This window comes from Lampris incognitus, chromosome 21 (genome assembly GCF_029633865.1).
Source record: "Lampris incognitus isolate fLamInc1 chromosome 21, fLamInc1.hap2, whole genome shotgun sequence".
NCBI lineage: Eukaryota > Metazoa > Chordata > Actinopteri > Lampriformes > Lampridae > Lampris > Lampris incognitus.
Window position 1 is genome coordinate 5,002,274 of NC_079231.1, and position 23,356 is coordinate 5,025,629.

The 23,356-nt window shown below is 44.4% G+C and overlaps 1 protein-coding gene across 1 annotated transcript in view; it reads right to left on the reverse strand.

The window, feature by feature from the left end:
- Window positions 1-23,356, reverse strand: part of LOC130131754 (dystrophin-like) — a 184,191-nt gene that overhangs the window by 73,281 nt on the left and 87,554 nt on the right. The window contains 22 exon segments of the mRNA XM_056301551.1: window positions 793-1,015; window positions 1,297-1,414; window positions 2,365-2,534; window positions 2,876-2,975; window positions 3,439-3,537; window positions 3,801-3,950; window positions 4,512-4,637; window positions 5,094-5,241; window positions 6,066-6,241; window positions 9,907-10,042; window positions 10,337-10,509; window positions 11,240-11,362; window positions 16,565-16,735; window positions 18,396-18,548; window positions 19,539-19,673; window positions 19,859-19,981; window positions 20,252-20,422; window positions 20,920-21,042; window positions 21,868-22,047; window positions 22,430-22,600; window positions 22,787-22,942; window positions 23,077-23,250. Coding sequence (XP_056157526.1) covers window positions 793-1,015; window positions 1,297-1,414; window positions 2,365-2,534; window positions 2,876-2,975; window positions 3,439-3,537; window positions 3,801-3,950; window positions 4,512-4,637; window positions 5,094-5,241; window positions 6,066-6,241; window positions 9,907-10,042; window positions 10,337-10,509; window positions 11,240-11,362; window positions 16,565-16,735; window positions 18,396-18,548; window positions 19,539-19,673; window positions 19,859-19,981; window positions 20,252-20,422; window positions 20,920-21,042; window positions 21,868-22,047; window positions 22,430-22,600; window positions 22,787-22,942; window positions 23,077-23,250 — 3,299 coding nt within the window.

Genomic DNA, 23,356 nt, shown 5'->3' on the forward strand with positions numbered 1-23,356 from the left:
AGAGAGAGAGAGAGAGAGAGAGAGAGAGAGAGAGAGAGAGAGGACAGATTTTTTACTTCAATATTCCTTCGGAAGACATCCCACAATACAACCAAAAAGTAGAAAGCGGAGGGATACAGCGGACAGACAGATAAAGGGAGAGGAGCAAGAGTTGGATGGATTGTAAGACATTAGCTGGGAGAAAGAGAGATCGAATGGAAGGAATGAAAAGAGAGCGAGGGGCAGGTAGATGGTATGAGAAAATAAGGACAGATAGGTAGCAAGGAGAAAAAAGAGAAGGAGACAGACAAAGTGAGATGAGATGAAACTGTGTTTTAGGCACACAGGATCACCAAAGATCACATCATGTCCAAAATCCATACAACTCTGGAATAATGTATACATACACATGTTTATTCATTCATTCATTCATTCATTCATTCATTCATTCATTCATTCATTCATTCATTCATTCATTCATTCATTCATTCATTCATTCGAGTTCCAGTTCCCTGCTACAGGGTTGCTATCACTCCCCTAATTTCCTTACCAACTCTGACGGGTGTGTTTTACCACTTGGTTGTGGATTTCATCATGTGCATCGACTTAAAAAATGTAGGCGCTGTCGTTACATCAGATAAGAGAGCATCATCAGCCCACGCAAGACTGTTTCATTGTGTTACTGTGTTTACTATGGCAGTAAATTTGTCGCTTTCAAACTTTTTGCACATTTTGTTGCATTGTGTGTGCTTATGTTTATGTGCACAGTGTATGTATCTGTGTGTGTGTGTAAGTGTGCGTCTGTGTGTTTGCGCACATCCCACCTTTAGTTCAGCATTTTGTTTCTTCAGTGCGTCTACTGTGTAGGAGATCTCCTGCCAGGACTCCAGTCTGTCACTGGCCCGTTTGATAAGGGGCTCCACCCGCTTCTTGGCCTCCAACCAGTCGGTGGAGTCCTGCACCATGTTGTGAAGCTGCTTTGTCCTGTCTGAGAGTTTGGTCTGGGAATCTTCCCAGTGGGCCTGAAGCCTGTCGACTACACCAGCAAAAATAAAGAGGTAAACCATCAAGCATACAAGCAGACACACTAAAACAGTTAAACAAGACACCAAAGCTACTTGACCAACAACACCAAAGTTTAACAGGTAAAGGTTATCCAAGGTCACTTTGTTTAAAAGTATTTTAATGGGTATTCAATAGTTTTACTCCCTGGTACAGGCTATTGATACACAGTCACCATTATCCCTCTCAAGAGATCACAACTGCAGCACGTGTGCCTGTGTGTGTGTGTGTGTGTGTGTGTGTGGTACGGCATACTGCGCTCTGTGATGGCGTTACGGGTGTCTTGGTTGCTGGTCTTGTTCTTCAGGTTCTGAGCTGCAGTGATTTGCCTCTCCAGCTGGGGACGACGCTGATCCAACTCCTGCAACGAAGACTGAAAAAACAAAAACAAAACACAATTTGAAAACAATATTACTGGTCAATTCATTTTCTTATTTACTACCACACTTTAAGTGGTATGGACTGTAGCCCGGTATGGCATTGGGGATTTTGAAATGTATTTGTCGGTTTACGAATTTACTTCTAGAGAATTTGATTTGCTTTAATTGTAAAACATGGTTGTGATGTTCAAACTAAGACGTCTAAGGGTGTGCAGTGTAGTTCAGTCACTGCCTTATCTTATTTTAATTTATCTTAGCTGCTATTTGTTGCAGTTAGAAAAAATAAAAATGGACAGATAAAGCAAGTTGCCCTGTGAAAAGCCAGTTGGATAGGGGAGGAGAAAACTGGTGGAACATCAAATGTAATCCAAACCTATCAAGATGAAAAAGGTAAAACAACTCAGCAAACACAAATAAAGCAAACATTAGCTACCAAACTATCGCTACAAACACAAAAAAACCCTGCTAAAATAGAAATCCATTATCCATTATCCAAATCGCTTATCCTGCGGCGGTGAGACACCCTGGACAGGCCACCAGGCTGTCATATAAAATGAAATAAGTTAATTTGGTTGTGTCAGATTTTTCTCATGCCACTGCTGTACGGTCCCAAGAGTGAAGATTTTCAACATTTACTGCAAATAAATCCACGCATCTCTACCAATTATTTTACATACTTTCACATATTGAGGTCCGGTTATATCATTTTTCAGTTTGTTTCTAGGTCATTGTTGGAATATATCAATAGCACACAGTGGCATCTTAAAGGTGAACTATTTTGGAAACAGACATTATCTTATAATCTAAGGTCTAAGTTTCAATTCAAAATCTAAGTGGGTCAAAGTCAATTGAGTCCATTCGGCCACTTCGGTTCTCACTTAAAGTAGCTGATGCAGATTCGAGATCTTAGTGTTCTAACAGTCGGTGACCCTTGAACCCTGACCTTGAGCTTGCTGATGTTGTCGTTGATGTCATCCAGGTCGGCCACCACCACTCGCTTGTTTTGCACCATGTTATCCAGCATAGTCAGCCAGTCGGTGAGCTCAGCCCAGGACTTGTTGAACTGGGCTAGTGCCGCAGATTCTGGCTGGGAACTTCCTGTCAAAGACTCACCTAGGATGCATGCGTGCACACGTGTGTACACACACACACACACACACACACACACACACACACACACACACACAAACAAACAAACAAACAGTTATACAGTAAAATGAGCAGTGCATGGGAAATAAAAATACAGGCGATGAAGTTAACCCTAACTTCAGTTCTGACTGACAATTATATGGACAGGTGTACTGTCAAAAAACACACTACACAACTCAAACCTGTGCATACATACCATAATAACAATATCCCTGATTGTTGATAACATTTAATCAGACATTGAATACACACACACACACAAACACCAAAAAAGACAGGCCTGGAAAGAGAAGTAAAGCTCTTACTGGCTTTCTTGGCCACCAGAGGAGCAGCCATTCTCTCCTTGTGCTGCCTCAGCAGCTCCAGGATCACGGTCCAGTCCTCCTTTAGCTTGCCATATTTCACCTGGCAGTGCGCACACACACACACAAATAAACACATAAATACGTGTATAGAAAGCGGCATTGACAATTCAGTTTATATACACTCGGGCTTGGAAAAACTCGTGTTGCAAGATATCTGCCGCTTTAGCCGTTACTTATTTTAATGGTTACAGTCGAGTGGGACTTCCTTGGGAAAACATTATTTGGTGCACAGCATTTTAAATCTTCATAACAGCCATTTGCTGGACAATAAGGCAGATATAAACAAAGAGCTTTGACAAGATTGCCAAGCAGCTACGAGAACTACCCGAGCTAAAACTTAGGTTCAAGTGGATTTTTGGACTTTGGAGAGGTCAATCGCCATTTGTGAACCCTTATTAGCAAAGGTTGTCAGTAGCTTAAGCAAATTATGATCTTTAATCAACGAGGCTGATGTTTGCCTTCCCGTGAAAAAAGCTCTAAGAGAGTTCCCTGATGTTCCTCACCTTCTCTGGCTGGTTTGGATGATTGTCTTTGTAAAGCTGGTTGGCTCGCTCCAAAGCTGACTCCACCTCTGGCTGTTTGACTTGCACTTCCTCGATGAGCTGGCCGACAACCGAGAAACCAATTAATTATTAATGTGACCTGTTTTATTTCAAAATACTTAATATTCATGTACGGCGGAAAAAAATCAGACATCTATGAGTGAATATTTGTAAAAGAATTCAGTTTTCCCAAGAACGTTTATGCAAATATTTTATCTGGTTCATGGATAAAACTGCCGATGTTGAACATCCTATTGTGGTGTGTGTGTGTGTGTGTGTGTGTGTGTGTTGCAGGTGATGGTGACAAGCTGTGTGTGTGCTACCTTGGGCTCCACCTCCACCGGGCTTTGCTCCAGTTTGTCTCTGGTTCTGGAGGCCCAAGCTGACAGGCCGTCCAGCTGGTCCTTCAGCTTCTCCAGCTCACGTAACAAGCCCTCGATCTCCAGCTGACGCTCAGGGAGGTTCTTGGAAACCTAAACAAAGGTGAGACATCTGTTAAGAAATTTCTGCACTTTCTCCTTCCAGTCTGGATGCTAGAAAAGAAACGAGACAGCAAGGCTCTACCCCGCGGAAAGGATTTTGGGCACAGCAGAAAACGTCACTGATTGTTTTGAGTACGCTGTAAAGCGTGACCTCAAAGGTCTAGTTAAAGCTACGGTCCTGAACACTGTCTCTTTTGTTTGACTTACTGACATCTGTGATGATACTGGCAAACGGCGGTGATATCTGCTTGCTTGTAAAGGACTGTTATGTTTGTTCTGTCATATCTGTTTGTTAGTCGCAACAATTTAAATTCTTCAAACTTGCCCCTACCTGCCTTCTATTTCTTCATCTTGGTGAAATGCTATGAAAGTCCTTCTTAACAGCGACCATTTAAACAAGCAATTTTCCGTGCAGAGCCTACAGTGTCATGACACAAACTGAAGAGTTTTCCAATTCAAAGGCCAAACTGTCGTGACACCTCAACAAGACAATGCCTCTGTGTGTAAGCGTGTTCTGCCTGCGGTACACATGGTCACAGCGGTGGCGCTCACCTGAGCCCAGCGAGTGTTGACAACCTTGATGTCTTTCTGTTTATCGGCAGGGAGTGTCAGCTGTTTGTGTCTCAAATTCAGATCCTCAACTGTCCTCTTCTTACCAGGAAGCTCCTCCACACGTGCCTGAAAAACACACACACACACACACAAATGAGTGTTTTAACGAGCAATATTTACAATGAAGCATTGTTTCTGCTCAGTCAAGCATAAAATACCAGCTTGATTGAATTAAACATATGGTGTGTGCACATGTCAATGCACACACACACCTGCAAACACACAAAAAAATACAAAATGAAAGTATTATTTCAAGGGTGAATTTCACAAAAAAACATTTTATTATCTAGGATATGTCAATTACTCAATTAGTTCATGAAGTAATTAATATTGTTAATTTCAATAAAATTAAGTGAAACACACACACACACACACACACACACACACACACACACACACACACACACACACACACACACACGCGTGCGCATGCCCAAAGCTACAGAAACACTCAGTGGAGAATCAAAAGTCTCATTGTAGGTTGTGTTGTGTGACTCTGGCCCGGTGTGTCTCACGTCCTACCTGGACTTTCTCCAGAGTGTCCTTGATGTGTTGTGGTTCTGCAGGCTGCAGTGGAATGGCCAATACACCCTCGGCCTGGCCCAACCAACAAAGGAGGGATCCCATGTCCTCCTGAAACTCTGCTGCAGCTGAACGTGCCTCTGAAGACCTTGGGGGTGAGAGAGCGATAGAGAGAGAGAGAGAGAGAAAAACATTATTAATTGGCTAGCTTGTAAAAAAAATAGACAGATAGATAGATAGAGTATTATATAAACAATTTGACAGACAGTTTGACAGATGAAGTTGATAGGATATGATCGGTTAAGACAGGATAAGCTAGTATAGTATAAGATAGGATAGGATTGGATAGGCCAGGATAGGTGTAGTAGTGGGTTATGGTTTAGCCTTGGCTGCAAGCAGAGAGAGAGGGGGCATGGGTCACGGGAGAGCTGACGTGCAATAGCAATCAAGCCTCAGGTGTGCCAACTAACTACTGCTCTTTATATTCTGCAGTGAAGCTGGGCCCTGCACACACACTGACTGACACATGCATAGCGGAACAAGGCAGTAAAGCAAGAGAGAGAGAGAGGAGGGGGAGAGAGAGAGACAGAGAGAGAGAGCGGGAGGGAGAGGGAGGGAGGGAGAAAGCTTTGAAAGGGGATAGCCGGAGAGCAGCTCTAGCACCTGAGTGCACTGGCTCATGTATAAAGCCTCGGTTACACCGCCTACTCTGCGTCTGTCCCTCCCTCTCGAAAACAGTCTTGCCACAATAGGATAGGACAAGACAGGATAGGACAAGATAGGAGAAGATAGGATAGGATAGGATAGGATAGGATAGGATAGGATAGGATAGGATAGGAGAAGATAGGATAGTATAAGATGGGATAATATAGAATAGTTAGACAGCTACATAGATTGGTCAGACTAGCAGGTATGTAAGTAGGTCGTTATGTATGTGCATAGGTAGATAAGTAAATGACCGCCATCACACACCTCCTTTTGCGCTCTTTGAGCTGCTGGCAGATGCTGTACCAGCGTGTGTTGAGCAGTTTGACTTGTGTTCGGAGCTGTGCGGCATCGTCTGGTGCACTTAGCTGGGCGATATCTTCCCCTGTTGTATTTACCCTGTCAAGAACAACCTCCTGACACGGGATGGCCTCCATCAAACCCTAGACACGCACACACACACACAAACACATGTGCACACGCACACGCACACACACACACACACACACACACATTTATGCATATATAGACCTTATAGTTGGTTTAAAAGTTGTTTGCATCAACAAAAATACTGCAATTACAGCATGGCCTAAATTGGACGCTGTCTCACTGCAATTATTATTTTTGCAGACAAATGAGGAGTTTAATTTCCTATGAGACTGATACCCGCTCTGAGAAAATGGTTTGTGTTTTAAATATAGAGCTGTGCACCAAATCTGAAAAAATTTAAAAAGCCAGAGTCTCCATCTCACTCATCCAGCTTGATAGTATGTATAACAATTAATGGGTGTATAGGCAGGGCAAATGTATTTGTATAGCACATTTCAGCGACAAGGCTATTCAAAGTGCTTTACATAAAACATAAAATGCATTACCACAAAATGTAAAAGCAACATAAGGCAATAAAAATATATTTAAAAACAAATAAAAGTTACAGTGCCGTGTAAGATCAAAAGGCAAAGGCAAAGAGGAAAGTCTACAGCCTTGATTTAAAAGAACAGAGTTGCAGCAGACCTGCAGTTTTCTGGGTTTTTTCCCCCAGATATTTGGTGCATAAAAACTGAAAGCTGCCTCTCCATGTTTAGTTTTGACTTTGGGGAAATTAGACCTATCCCAGATGATCTGAGAGTTCTGGATGGTTCACAGTGTAGCAGAAGATCCGAAATGTATTCTGGCCCTAAACCCTTCAGTGCTTTATAAACCAAGAGCAGTATTTTAAAATCTATTATTTGATGGACAGGGAGTCAGTGTAAAGACCTCAGAACTGAGTGATGTGATCCACTTTTTTAGTCTTAGTAAGGACTCAAGCAGCAGCGTTCTGAATCAGCTGCAGTTGTTTGATCAATTTTTTAGAGACTTGTAAAGATTCCTTTACAGTAGTCAAGTTAACTGAAGATAAATCTATGGACAACTTTTTCCAAATCCTGCTGAGACATAAATCCTTTAATTTTTGATATATTCCTCAGGTGATAGTAGGCTGACTTTGTAATTATCTTAATGAGGCTACTGAAATTCAGGTCTGAGTCTGGCTTGGTTTGTGGTTTTTGACATTACTGACTAGCAGAGTGCTGACTTTTAATCATTCTTCCTTGGCTCCAAAGACAATAATTCAGTTTTATTTTTGTTTAATTGAAGAAAATTCTGAGACATCCAATCGTTGATTTGTTCAATGCACTCATTCAGCTATTGTATGGGATTATTGTCCCCTGGTGATATGGTTATGCAAATCTGTGTGTCATCTGGATAATTATGATAACATATTTTGTTCTTTTCATAATCTGAACTAGTGGGAGCATAAAGATGTCAAACAGAAGCGGCCCCAGAATGGAGCCTTGGGGAACTCCACAGGTAATTTTTGTCCACTCAGATAGACACAAAGTAGTCCCTGTCCTTTAAGTAGGATTCAAACCAGTTTAGTACTGTGCCAAAAAGCACTACCCAGTTTTCCAATCGGTTTAGTAATATGTTGTAGTTGACTGTGTCAAATGCAGCACTGAGAACCAATAATACCAGGACTGAAACTTTGCCACTATCTGTGTTTAAGTGGATGTAATTGAAGACCTAAACAAGAGCAGTCTCAGTGCTGTGGTGTGGTCGAAATCTTGACTGGAAAACATCAAAACAGTTGTTTAGTGCCAAGAAGTAGTTTAGCTGCTTTTTTCGGTGATTTTACTTAGAAATGGGAGGCTTGATATGGCCCTATAATTATTCATTAGTGAACAATATAGGCCCATATATACCAGTTTATTCCAGTATATAACTTCTACCTATGAAACAAACAGTCCACACAGCAGGAGGACAAAGGTGCTGGAAACACAAAACCGCTTTCAAAAAGGATTTCCTTTAATAAAGAATAATGAACGCAGGGGAGGAAAAAAACAAAATAAATCAGCACAGACGATCAGATCTGTTATCACTTGGTTTACATCATCTGATGTTTATTCTAAAGGTACTGAAACAAACATGAAAACTGAACTTCAGCAACATTTATCTTTGCTATTTACTTTTTTAAAATGGATATTCATCAGTTTGAAATGAATTCAGTAGCTGATTGTCAGGCAAAACACATGTTCAAAAGCCTGAACAGAAAAAAATTTGTTTTGCTGTATATTGTGTGATGGATGGAAGGTAACTTGTACATGGACTAAATATAACACAATTGTATTGTACCCAAGTACCCCAAAAACAACTTTCAAAGAGGTGGGGTGTTGCAGTGTGTGTGTGTGTGTGTGTGTGAGACAGAGAGAGGGGCCAGCCGGTGCTTTCAGTGGCAGCTGCCACATGTACCCACACTCCTACTACCTGCCAATCCCATACACACACACACACACAAAAGCTGGCACACGGGTGGCACTTGGACTCCACCAGCCTGTACTTCTGTGCAGGTGGACAGTTAGAGTTGATCACAGCAATCCAAAGTGGATTGGACATATCTGAATATGCACACATGCACATATACACCCCCCCTCCCCCTCCCCCCACCCCTACAAGATTATTTAAAATGCAAGGCCAAAACATAAGCTAACCACATCCATTGAAAGTCTACCTGAACACCGCTCAAACTAAACAAGGCAGCAACTGTGAAAACACCCCTCCTAGTCTTTCCCTCCAGTATTGCTGAGGGAGAGAGAGCCCATTGTTCTTCCCTGCTATTAATCCCTTTTCCTTTCACTAAAACTCTGTTTTTTAACAACACTGAAATGTCAAATCCAGTGACATAATATTGTTATATACGGCCTAAAAAATGAAACTGTGAAATTTGTATGGTGTCTAACTGCACTACTAGAAACACAGCAATTTCATCTCAGTGGATGCTGTCACACAGTACTGTAAGTCAGCAGCGCTGCTGGATGTTTGCAGGAAAGTAGAAATTAATGTATGCAAGGAACAGAGTTAATTAGGTGCAATGGTGGGTGGTGTTTTTTTTCCTTTGCACATTATCGCAACTTCACACACACAAGGAAGTGGCTAAACATGTTTATTTCTCTAAGACACGCTGTGTGAAACTAAAGGGTTCAGCGGTAGTGCAGCCCCTCTGGAGTGGTTTAGGGTTCAGTGCCCGGTCCAGACTTACTTAGGCAGTGGAGCTGTGATAGCCCTGAAAAGCTCATTAACGAAACAAACCCTCCAGTTAGGAGAATGGAACTCACAACCTTTTAGGCGTTGAGTTGTCCTCTCTATCACAATGCAACGCTGTGTTGTGTGTTTATGTGAGTTAATAGTCATGTCTCCTTACATATTTTTGCTCTCTGTGTATGTATTCATGTGTTTGTTGTGTTGCGCCCCTGCAGTGGTCGAGTCCATGGATATGTCCCCGAACTGGAGGGTGTTTGTGTGTGAGCACATCATACACACATGTATGCGTGTCATAGAATGTGGTTTTGTATAACTGATGATCCCTGTGCGTGTGTGTGTGTGCATGAGAGTGCATGTATGTGTGTGTTTCCCTCTGTTTAGGAGAACACACATGTGCAAATACGTGTACCTGTGTGAGTAGATACTGGGTTTGTGTGTCTCTCAGGACTCCTTTGTTCATGTGAGACTGTACATGAGTATTTGCGTATCCCTCTGTGTGTGCGTGTGTGTGCGTGTAGTGTGTGTGTTTTACCCTGAGGTGCTGCCTGTGTGGTGCTGGGTCAGTTTCAGATAGTTTCAGAGCGCTCTCGGCCTCTCCCAGCCAGTCCTCCAGAGCCTTCCGGTCCGAAACAAACTTCTGCCACTTGGAGTTGGACTCCTCCCAGCGTCTGGGTGGATTGACACAACAAAGGGACAATGCACACAGAAACACAAGCATACATTTGTATCTGAACAAACACACATTTCAACAATTTTTCCCCATTATTTTGTTTGTTCCGTTTTTCCTTGATCTTTCTTCTCTGTCTGTTTTTTTCTTCCCCCCTCCTTACTCTAACAGAGCTTGCTGACTTTTAGTTTGTGGAATGTTGTATCGTCATCCATCCGTGCCTCCATCCATCCATCATCCATCCAATACTTCCGACTGTCCGACCCTCTCTACTCCATCCTCTCTCCTTACTTACTTCAGTCTGTTTTTGTAGAGATTGTTCAGTTTGTCCCAGTTGGTATTGAGGAGCATAGCGGTTTCCTGGATCTTCTGGCCCTCCAGAGGCCGGGCCACAGACACCACCTCCTCTCTCTTGGCCAAAGCCCCTTCCACTGGGCCCTGCATCTTCTCAATGCTCCCTTTCACCTCCTGCAGGTTTGGTTGCATATGGATGTGTGTATGGGGAGGACAACGTCAATCAAAATTCACTGTTCAGAATTATTCATTCATCCCTTATCCAAACCGCTTATCCTTACTCGGGGTCACGGGGATGCTGGAGCCCATCCCAGCAGTCGCTGGGCGGCAGGCGGGGAGACACCCTGGACAGGCCGCCAGGCCATCACAGGGCCAACACATTCACACCTAGGGACAATTCAGGCCGATTCACCTGACCTGCATGTATTTGGACTGTGGGAGCAAACCAGAGCACCCGGAGGAAACCCACGCAGACACGGGGAGAACATGCAAACGCCACACAGAGGACGACCTGGGATGACCCCGGAGGTTGAACTACCCCGGGGCTCGAACCCAGGACCTTCTTGCTGCGAGGCGACCGCGCTAACCACTGCGCCACCACGCCGCCCAGAATTAATAATTCCAAAAATAAGAAAATAAGTTACAGCATTACATAATAATCCTCGATCTCTTCAACATGGCATCCCGTTCGAAAGCTCAAAATGCCAAATTAAAAAGTCTAAAACACACCGAATGAACCTATAAAAGAAAAAAAAGGGGGAAGCAATACAAAGACTTCTTGCCATGACGAGTAACATTTCTCCACTTCTGACCCGGCGTTTCAACCCGTGTGGTCGGGTTCTGAAAGGTTAGAGTGGAAAAGTACAGGGTGCCGCCACGGTCTGTGTTACGGCGCTGTGCTGACCTTAATGCAGTCTTCCTGCTGAGGCAGGTTGTAGTAAACGGCTGGCCAGTATTCAGGGGAGTTCAGCTTGAAGTCTGCCTCCGACACCAAACGCAGCAACATCTGCAGCTCTGTCAGATACTCCTGCGCGCACACACACACACACACACACACGCACACACGCACGCACACAGGCACACATATATATGCACAGGCACAGATAGAGAGACACAAGTGTGTGTGCACACCCATACAAGAGTACAGACACACACAATAAATGCACAAATACATGCACGCATACACAATGAGAAAAGCGTACGCGCACTCTCACAGACAGAGAAACGTACAGACAAGAACAGACACACAAACGGAAATAAGTATGCACACAGAAACGTATACATACACTCGCACACCGACACGGACACCCGCACACACACACACACACACACAAAAGCACGACGAGTCAAACAGGCATTAACACACGTACACACACAAACAGACACACAAAGAATCACACAAAAAGTAAAAAAGAAAGGTCAGCAAAAAACACAAAAACATTAAAATAACTTCACCCACACACACACACACATGCTGGATAGTCTATCATAACAGGCAGTGTAGCAAGGCTAGATTCACACACAACACAAGCCAACACATGAGATTTTAGCAGTTTGGGGCACAGATCTGGAGTTTCAGCTCATGTTATCGCCGATAATTAGAAGTAGACACTACAGGAAGTGACAGTGAAACCTCGGCGTGCACACAGTTTGATGTAGACACTACATTTAAGTATAGCACATAAAGCTGCTTGAGAAACAAGACATAGAAACTGCTCATTTTAGACTGACGATGAAGTCCAGCCATCATTATCCGAGCCATTTATCCGATTTCAGTTTGTGGGGATGCTGGAGCCTATCCCAGCAGTCACTGGGTGGCAGGCGGGGAGACACCCTGGACAGGCCGCCAGGCCATCACAGGGCCCACACATTCACACCTAGGGACAATTTAGTATGGCCGATTAACCTGAACTACGTGTCTTTGGACTGTGGGAGGAAATCCACGCAGACATGCAAACTCCCCACAGAGGACGACCTGGGACGACCCCCAAGGTTGGACTACCCCGGGGCTCGAACCCAGGATCTCCTTGCTGTGAGGCGACTGCGCTAACCACTGCGTTGCCATGCCGCCTTATTATATATTATATTACATTACATTATATCATGATATCAGGCCACGTATTTTTTTCACGACTGCCTAAAATGGGAAAATGAGATTCTCCCACGCCGTCTTTGTCACGCAGAAAGTTCAAATCGAATTGGTTGGCCTGCACAAACATTCAAGCATCCAACCTCCTTCCAAAACAGTCATATTTGTTTACTGTAAATCACGGTCATGTCCAACGCCACTGTCGTTGGAATTCAGTTCATGAATAAAGAGCTAAACGGCGAACCATTCTCCTACTGCAAAAATAATAACCACCTCTACAAATTTGACAATCAGTTTTTTGTTTTGTTTTGTTTTTTTTCCCCAAATACAGTGTCACTTGTTCAACAAATCTGAGGGAAGACTGGAAAGACCGAAAACTGTTTGCTTTCCAGACGGTTCTCAGTAGTAGGCCGCACAGGAATCCACCACTTTTCCCGGCTGTGCCCAATAAACTAGTGTCTCTCTCCATGGCGCACAACTGAGGATTACTAGTGTAGAGTACACAAAGCAACACTGTCATGTTACGCGCCATTAAAAGAGCGACACCGCTCCTGGACGATGGCGCCGAGTTAGAGTTCCCTCCGCTGGGTTAAGTTTCATCATCTCAGGGCACACGGATGGCAGTAAAAACAGCTTTTGGGTGGCGCATTTTCTGCGACCGTGAAGTGCAATAGAAACGACTCTCCGTCAGCGACAGTTATGAAAATGCCTCTGCCACTTCATCTCCTGTCGAAAGCCGAGAGTCAGAGGGCTGCTGGGAGGTAAACGCGCTGGTCTGCTCATTTCTCCTCAGCAGGTGCCTGCTGCAACCTGACTCCGGTCGCACAATGACAAGTCGGTTGCTGCTCTGCTGTACGTGTCAGTAGTTGAGGGCAAAGAAAAGTGTTTTGAATAGATAACGTGAATGGGATGTGCTGTGCTAGGTCAGAGAAAAGACAAATTGCGTAGCGGTCTATTTCGTTGCCTACCAACACAGGGATCGCCGATTCGAATCCCCGTGTTACCTCCAGCTTGGTCCCTACACACACAATTGGCCGTGTCTGCGGGTGGGAAGCCGGATGTGGTCCTGGTTGCTGCACTAGCACCTCCTCTGGTCGGTTGGGGCATCTGTTTGGGGGGTGGGGGAGTGGGAGGAACAGCGTGAGCCCCCCCCCACGCACTACGCCCCCCCCCCTGGCGAAACTCCTCTCTGTCAGGTGAAAAGAAGCGGCTGGCGACTCCACATGTATCGGAGGAGGCATGTGGTAGTCTGCAGCCATCCCTGGATCGGCAGAGGGGACGGCTCGCAAAATAGGGTAGTTGGCCAAGCGCAATTGAGGAGAAGCATGATCAGTCATGAGAAGTCGGGTTATCCTCTGGAGTGAGGGGGCTGTGTAATCTGATGGCATCACACACGCGTCCTGCCGCGCTGACTTTCAGCTCATCGGCAACTCAGCACTGAAATATCAGCTGGCCTTAAAAAGCAAATATACACAAGTGTCACAAAAGACCGTGTTTTGCAGCCTCTGACAAGCGCATGCATGCGCGTGTGTGTGTGTTTGGCTCTGATGTGACATAAGAGCCCAACATTTTCACCCTACCTTTCCTTGCCGCTAACTGTGAGTGGCGTGTCTGAGGCAGACGTGAGCTCTGCCACACTGGATGTGATGCTCTCACAGGGGCCAAGCCTCTGTTCTATTTTTCAACCAGGACCCTTTAGTGAGTAGACGGTGAGATACACACCACCAACTGAACTTTGTAAACAGACTTAGTGGCAAACATGTGCTGCCTGTAATGTGTCTGAACGGCTCCTGGACATGATAACAGCCACTCGCTACGGAGTTAGCCCGGTGTGGAACTGAAAGACACACAGTATTTGTATACCTACAATCATAGTAATATACAAACAATATGACCTGTTCTCTCTCTCTCTCTCTCTCACACACACACACAAACACACACACACATACACATCTTTTGATTTGGGACCCAGTTGTGGACTGAGACGTGTCCTTTTGAATTCAGGGTAACAGTTGTGTAAGGAGAGGTAGATTGAGAGTGGCGCCAAGATTTTTATTTTCTCCCCAATTGTACTTGGCCAACTACCCCACTCTTCCGAGCCGTCCCGGTCGCTGCTCCACCCCCTCTGCCGATTCGGGTAGGGCTGCAGACTACCACATACCTCCTACGAAACATGTGGAGTCACCAGCCGCTTCTTTTCGCCTGACAGTGAGGAGTTTCACCGGGGGGGTGGGTCGGTAGCACGTGGGAGAATCCCGCTATTCCCCCCCAGTTCCCCCTACCCTCCGAACAGGCGCCTCGACCGACCAGAAGAGGCGCTACTGCAGCGACCAGGACACACACCCACATCCGGCTTCCCACCCGCAGACATGACCAATTGCGTCTGTAGGGATTCGAACCGGCGAGCCCCATGTTGGTAGGCAACGGAATAGACCGCTACACTAATTTTAATGGGGATACCGGATCAGAGGCCAAACGCAGCAGATGTCCCCTACTGAAACTACAGATGTACATGTTTGGGTTATAATTTGGACAAAAGAGGTCAAAGTTAAAACATCTACATCAGGTTGGTCTCTCACAATCTCCTGATGAGGACTACCTTCCCTGTCCAGATTCAGGACCGCACCGCTGACGTTTGCACGACTTGGACAAAGCGGTCAGCACCTAACACTGGACGGACACGTCGGAAGCGTGCCATTTCAGGTGCACACTTTGTCCATGTTGTGTCCGTGGGTGCGGTTTTATTGCAACTGGTTGACAGAATGCATACATATACATGGACAGGCTGGTCGGGGAACTGCAAGCGTGTTGTGCGTTTGGTTGGCGGGTTAGCATGCGGTGAGATACAACCAAACAGGGCCAGTGAGAGTCAAACATGTGAGTGTGCTTCACATGTGCAGATGGCAGACATAAAGGACAATGCAGCAACAAAACAAAAAAAAGGGCATAAAAAAAACAACTTCTGTTCTGTTTAATCTTCAAATTATGTACTATTTAAAACTACCTTATAATATAATATTAACATACTCACGTAACCAACTATACAATCTAGTATACAATTCAGTAGGATGCTGTAAGCTTTGAGAAAGTTACTTATTTTGAGACAGATCTTGGTATTTAAATGGTATAAATACATATAGTTAAGTGTGTATAAGAATAAGAATAAATCAAACTTATTGTTACAAACATTAAATCTGGTTAAGTGAAATTCAGTGAAGGTCTTTTGAGGGATACTGACTTATCGACTTGGCATTAGCGACATCCTAATTACATACTACTTATTATAGCATGCAATTAACAAAAAATGTTTAGTGTAAACTTTATAATACTCATTACTGTTAAGAATGTATATTTGCCAGTAATTGAAATTCATTCCCATCCTTTAAAAGGATTAACGCTGGTTTGTGTTACTTATCTGGACTTCGCAGGCGTGTGTGTGTGGGTGTTCACATCTGCTAGCAGCCAAACGCTGGTTAATGTGGCTGTAAGTTGGTCACCCCCCACCCCCCAAACAGGCACCCTGACGAACCAGAAGAGGCGCTAGTACAGCGACCAGGACACATAGCCACATCCGGCCCCCCACCAACACCTGCACTAGCTCGTGTAGTAACGGTAAAGGTTTTCAACTCTAATTTAATGTATTTAGTTTTTCCAGGAAACATTTTCAACAGATACCCGTATGAGGTGTAAAACGTTTTATACAAACTGGTCTAGACATTATTTTGAAGGAGGAAGTCGTGTATTTTCTATAACTAGACGCAAGCATTTTTTATATTTATCCTGGTGAAAACAAAGTCAAACTTCACATCTGAATTGGACATTTAAGTACTTTCGTGATCTAACTTGTATTTGTTGATAGTAATTAAATCTATAGTAAATATAATGTCAGGAAATACTGAGTTAGACAGAGCAAAAATATAATTAGGTGTGCATTATTTGGAGAACGTGGGACCGCTTCTTTTGAAGGGAATAAACTTGGAAAGTTAGTCTATTAATGACAAATATCACAGCCCAGTCTTGTGAAACTCACACACTCTTGGAAAGGTTATGAAGTTGGGTGATTAGTATTATGAACCTTGTCTCGTTAGACTCGTGTCTCTTGTTAGTAAGTACAGTCAGGTCAGGCCTATTGAAACTCACACATTGTCTTTTGAAGGGTATGAACTTGCCCTCCACCTCAACCCAGCGTGTGTTGAGCTGGAGTTGGCGGGGCTCCACTAGACTGGCGGCTCCAGCTTCTGAGAGCTGATTGGCTAAGCCCTGCACCTCCTTAAGCTCCTCCTTCTTCTTGTCGAACTCTGAGCCAATTTCCTATTGGACAAAATCAACCAGGAGGTCACTCACTATTGGCTAGCCCCAGAGAGAACAAAATGCACATACAGGTAACATGTATGTGCTCATATAGACACATGCAATAACACTCATAGATGGAACAATTAACAAACAATGGAAAGAAACTCTCACTCACTCTCTCACTCACTCACTTTCAATCCAACAAAGGCAAGACACGTAAATAAAAAGGAAAATTTTTTCCTCGGTCATCAGTGATTAACAAACATACACATACAGGAGCAGAAGGAGTCCATATCATGCTTTTATTTTAAAAAAAATCCATGTAAAATGAGGAGAGCTGTGCTATATTTAGGAGATACACTCTGCTTTAAGACTTTATTTACAGTGGGAGAGGAATCCAGTCGCCGACCTTTTCAAACACATGACAGTAAAGAGGAACAGAGGCTTGGTGAGCCAAAATAGCATCGTTGCCCTGGGGAACAGTTTGTGTGTGACACACAATAATTATAAACTGTAATGGGGCCCTGGCAACCTAAATCTAAACCTAATTCTCCACCTGGGGCATGTGTGTGTGTGTGTGGGGGGGGGGGGACAAAAAGTAGCAGAGAGATGGAGTGAGAAAGACTCTGAGACTGTGGGACAGACAGAAAGGCAAGCAGACAGACAGACAGACAGACAGACAGATAGACAGACAGTGTGGCGTCTCGGCGATACAGGCGTGGCAATGGCAGGTATGCCTGGAGTGAGCGAGCTAAGGTCCGCTTAGCGAAATGTCATAGTGATCATCTGGAAATGAAAAACACACAGGCAGTCAAGGAGATCAACAGGGCCTGTGTCTGGGGTTTGTTTTTTGTTTTTTTATGGTCAAATTTTTTTCAGAACCATCCGTTTTAACAAGGAATTTCCAGCCAATGACTGTGGACTATTTCTGGTGGCACAGACACATAAAGTCACTGAACTATGTTTCAATTGCATTAAGTCCCAATAAGGGTCTTTCCTCAGTATGTACAATGTATTTGCATTTTATTTACTGTGAAAATATATTTTCAGTGATTTGAGGTTATACAGGAATATTTTAATGTCAAATTGATCTCAAACGTTATTTTTCAAATAATTTGGACAAATCTATTTCCTGATAAAAGTGGAAAAAGAGCCAAAAGACATGGAACTCAGCAATGTCCCCAAAGGAGGAAAAAGAAGAAGTAGGGGACAAGGGAAAAATGGTGTTTCTAATGCAATATCCAACCAATGAACTACATTTTATTTTTTCCATATCTGCTTTCCGGTGCTTTGTTGTGCTAAAGCATGTTGGGTAATGACCACCTTTGAAATGGGCGCCAGTTGGGTGCTGTTACTGTACAACACCCATAGCGAGCCGAGTACAGACACAACATTTTGAAACGGAAGGAGAGAGAGAAAGATGAGGGAGTTTTTGATTAGTTAGAACAAAGGGAGAGACGGAGTGAAAAAAAAAATTTGAGGTCAAAAGAGAGTGGAATGACGGAGATAAAGATGGAGACGGAGGAAGAGAGCTGGATGAAAAGAGGTGGAAGGAGAACATAATTATCACTCTGTAGTTTGGATCATAAGCATCATGAGATAACATTATATTTGGGAGAGAATGAAAGAAATAAAGAAAACATGTTGTGTGTGTGTGTGTGTGTGTGTGTGTGGTCACCTTGACCCTCTCCTCCTCGGGGGGGTCAGGAAGTTGGTCTACACTGCGCTGAATGTCATCTAGCCAGGCTAGCAGGTCGTGGGATTTCCTTCTATACTGGTACCACTGGGGAGCAATGGCCAGGGCCTTCCTGTTCCTCAGCACACGCAGGTCCTACACACACACACACACACACACACACACACACACACACACACACACACACACACACACACACACAAATCCCAAAACAGCTGAAATTATAAACCCAACAACCCCTTCTCTAAGATCATTTGTTTGTTGAACAGCATGTTGTTCCTCCATTAAGACCAATCATCATCATCATTAGAAGTGTTTGTGTGCACTTTATGCAAGAACACACATGTGTTGACCTTGGACTTTAATCAGTTTTTCCAAAAGAAGATGTTGGCAATCATAACAATAAGCAGTGCCTAGTCCGTGACACATTTAGAGCAGTGATGGCGAGTTATCTCTGAAAGCCGTGGAGAGGACGTGGGTGTTGTGTGAACATTCACAGCGTAAGTGGGAGGATTCATAACTGAGAGATTTTCCAGTACGATACGACTTTTATTTCAATAATCGCATATAGTGCTGTGACAAAAACATAATTTCAGAAAAACTGCTGTTCACTGTATCTAAGTTCGCCAGGCATCAGAAGTGACTGAGTTTGTCACTTGGAAGGAGGGGCTCACAACAGTCGTGAGATGAAAACAAGAAGTGAAAAACTATTCTGGACGGGTGACTGAAGTGTTCTGAAAATCCATCTGGGTTGTGGCTCGACAGACCCTGACAGATGCTAACCTAGCACTTTAAAGCAACTGGGAGATTTGCACTGAGCTTCCTAAAACCAAGTTGGATCCCCACCTTCAAGGCAATCTACGTGTCACCGGTCTCGTACTGACATCTAACTTTTACCTCTCCAGTTTGTGTTCAGGTGATGTGTTGATTCAGTGTGTGAGGGCTGTAAGAGACCAGAGCTCCTACCAGGTTTCACCTTGGTGGTCAACACAGACTGTACATTTGGGATCATGTTTAAAGCTATAGTCTCTGTTTGTGTAGGAGTTTCTCAAACTGTGTGCAATGTGTCCGTGTGTGTGTGTGTGTGTGTGTGTGTGTGTGTGTGTGTGTGTGTGTGTGTGTTACCTTCACAGTGTTGTACTTGCTATTAAGCTGGTTGTGTTTGAGCTTGATCTGCTCTCTTTTGTCCTGGTCCGGTGCTCGCTTTTGAAGATTCTCACCTCTCAATAATAACTCCTTCACGGCGCCCTCCTCACAGTCCTGAACACACACACACACACACACACACACACACACACACACACACACAGATAGGGTTTATTCAGTCAAAAGACCTACATGGACAGACATATTTGACACCATGCACATGGATTTTTATTGTGAAGATAAACTGTGTGTGTGTGTGTGTGTGTGTGAGAGAGAGAGAGAGAGAGAGAGAGTGTTGCCTTGTTCTCTTGAAAGTCCTCTTCCTTCAGGTTCTCTCCCTGTTTCACCTCCTCCTCTAGGAGCTCCAACCAGATCTGCGCCTCACTGTGGTACTGCTCCAACTCCTTAGCAGATGCTGCTGTCTGGAATACACAGAGGTAAAACATATCAAGTATCACGAGAGAGTGAGACGAGAGAGAGAGAGACAGAGAGAGAGAGAGAGAGAGAGAGAGAGAGAGAGAGAGAGAGAGAGAGAGAGAGAGAGAGAGAGAGACCATCGAAAGAACAGTAAACAGTTCTCAGCTGGTCAATTAATCACAAAATCAAGTATGTCTTGACTCATCTATGGGTTCATTCTTTTTCCTAATTCTTCCATGAATCCGTCGATCCCTGCATCTCTCCCTCTCTCCTACCTGCCCAGAGGTGATGCGCTGTGCGATAGCGTCATAGCGCTGGTTGAACTGCTCCACTTTAGGGCCCACCTGGGCCTGACAGTTCTCCCCCCGGGTGCACATCAGCTCCTGGGCCAGTGCCCGTACCTCCTCCACCTTAGACCCCGTCAGGTCCAACTCGGCACGCAGAGTCTGGAGGAGGTCCCACACACACACACACACACACACACACATACACACACACACACACGCAGATGCAAACAAAATAGCATCTTGCTAGGTATGACTGCCAACTCGGTGTATTGCAATCCGCCTGATTTAGAAGATGTAGTTTTCCCACAAAATAAAATTGTTAAAAAAATTAATAATTTACCTTTACACTATTTTTTGAAAACACATGCAAAACGTTTTTTTCTCTTTCATATTAGAGGTAGCACAGGGGATATGTACAGTGATACACTGATATCTGTAGCTACTTAAAGCATGGGGCCTATCATAAAGATGGGATCAGTGAGATTATTAAAATACTGTCTCATGAATTTCAGGAAACTGTTTATTCTTCTCAAAAAGATACACAGGCCTTCGGATGAAACCCTCTAATGCTAAAATGAAATTCAAAACAAGACCGCCAGCGAAAAAAAAATACAGAATGAAGCAGGAAAAAGGAGACTGAGAGATAAAGTCCGGACCTTGAGCAAGGCTTCATTGGGCCCCTGACTGTCAATCTCATCCATCTTCTTCTCTGCTCCATCTATCCATCCATTCACTTCCTCCATCTCTCCATCCAACTTCTGCATCTGTCGCTGGTAGTCCTGAGAGGGAGAGAAGCAGAGACAGTGTGTGTGTGTGTGTGTGTGTGTGTGTGTGTGTGTGTGTGTGTGTGTGTGTGTGTGTGTGTGAGTGTGTGTGTGTGTGTTGTGTGTGTGTGTGTGTGTGTGAATGTGTTTGTGTGTGTATGTGTGAGACAGAATGTGATCACAGTGTGTGTTAGGGAGAACGAGAGAAAGACAAAAGAGAGAGAGTGGAGTAGAATGAATAAAAGAAGGCATCAACTTCTTGAGAGAGCATTTGACACCCCTCTAAATAGAAGCAATCTTCCGGAAATTAAATAACTATCAATGAAAAGATGTCAGGAGAGTGAGCGAGCGAGAGAGAGAGAGAGAGAGAGAGAGAGAGAGAGAGAGAGAGAGAGAGAGAGAGAGAGAGAGAGAGAGAGAGAGAGAGAGAGAGAGAGAGAGAGAGAGAGAGAGAGAGAGAGAGAGAGAGAGAGAGAGAGAGAGAGAGAGAAGGAATATATGTGGGAACAGACAGAGGGCAAAAGAAAACCAAAGAGAAAAATGAAAAATCTTTTTTTCTCAGTCATTGTCTTGATAGGGACAAGAAAACCTTAAAATACAAAACACAACAAACACACACAAATCCCCCAAGTATTACCTCATCACCAGATAAAACATTAACACTTGCTCTTTTACAACTGTTTAAAGCCCGTCTTCTCTTCTCTGTACTGTCTCTCTTTCAGTTAGTCTCTCTCCTCAGACGTCAGCTTCACACACACACTCTAATTCTCTCTCGCTTACATTCTCTCTCACATTCTCTCTCTCTCTCTCTCTCTCTCTCTCTCTCTCTCTCTCGTTTACCAGTAGCAGGTTGAGCCACTCCTCCGCCCTCGATGTGACTGCAATCCAGTTGCAGTGCAGCAGGCTGACTTTGTCGTCCACCAGGCCCCCGTGGCCCCTCAGCACGGCTTTGAGGGCCTCGGCCAGTTCCACCACCGCCTGCAGCTGTGGCTGACGCTTGCCTGTCTCCGCGTGGATGGACTACAGGGTGAAGGGCGGGGGGGGGATAGGGGCAAAGTGGAGAGAGGAAGCACAAAGAGGATCGAGGAGAGGAGAGACAAGAAGGCCAAATATGTCTTCATTCCTGGACAAAGATCTTGTTAGACTGAAACATTGTGATCGGTGACTGGAAACTTCGGCATGTAAATACATTTTGAGTTGTTTTTGATTTTACATTTTTGCATGCTTCCGCATATATATATATATATATATATATACATCTATCTATCTATCTATCTATCTATCTATCTATCTATCTATCTATCTATCTATCTATCTATCTATCTATCTATATATATGCACATTTTTGGTATGTGTGTGTTCCTGCATGTGTGTGTGTGTGTGTGTGTGTCCTCTGTGTTACCTGGGCCCAGGCTACCTCAGCCTCCAGGTCACTGGGCATGCCATCCACGGCAGAGCGCTTGGTCAGTTCTGCATCTGTGGCAGCCAGCCACTCTGTTAGCCCGTTGAGCTCTTTACGAAGTTTCCTGGATAACTTCAGACTCTTCTCCAGCTCCAGCTTACTCTCTGTTACCTGCGAGAAGACAGCATGTACACACACACACAAACACATACACACACACACACACACACACACACACACACAAAGGGCTTTTTTTCTGCCATTCCTACTTGCTGTGTGTTTCTGTATGTGTGCGTACTGTGTTCAAGTATGACTCTTTCAATATATGACCCTGTAGATGAGGCGTACTGTCCTCACCTGCGCTCCCAGCTGATTGTAGAGGAGCTTAAGGGCAGTCAGCCGGTCATCCAGCTCCTTGGGCTGCTCGGTCTGCTGTTTCTGGACAATCTGTCTGCCTGTTTTAATTACGGTCTCCACCTCCCCTTTGACTTCACTCAGCATCTTGTACAACTTCTGTTACGGACGAGATAGATAGGAAGGTTTATAGACAGATTTATAGACCGATAGACAGAAAGAAAGACAGACAGACAGACGGACAGACAGAAAGAGTCTGACCTGAACTCTTGATTATGGCAGCAGGTACCTACCATGCATTGCTCCAGCTGAGACTGCACCACGTCCTGCTCCACGCTGCGGATGTCCAGCACCCCCAGCTGCCCTTTGACCCCGGCCAGCACGCGCTCGCACTCGGCCAGCCGCGCATCAAAGTTGGCCGGCTTCTGGAACAGTCGGAATTTTGTCCATACGTCCGTCAGCATCTTCTAAAGAACATAAACAAACAAACAAACATACACACACAGACACACACAACAGGAATGAATGTGTCTGTTTGTCTATCTATCTTCGCTTCATGTAAGCATACTCTCT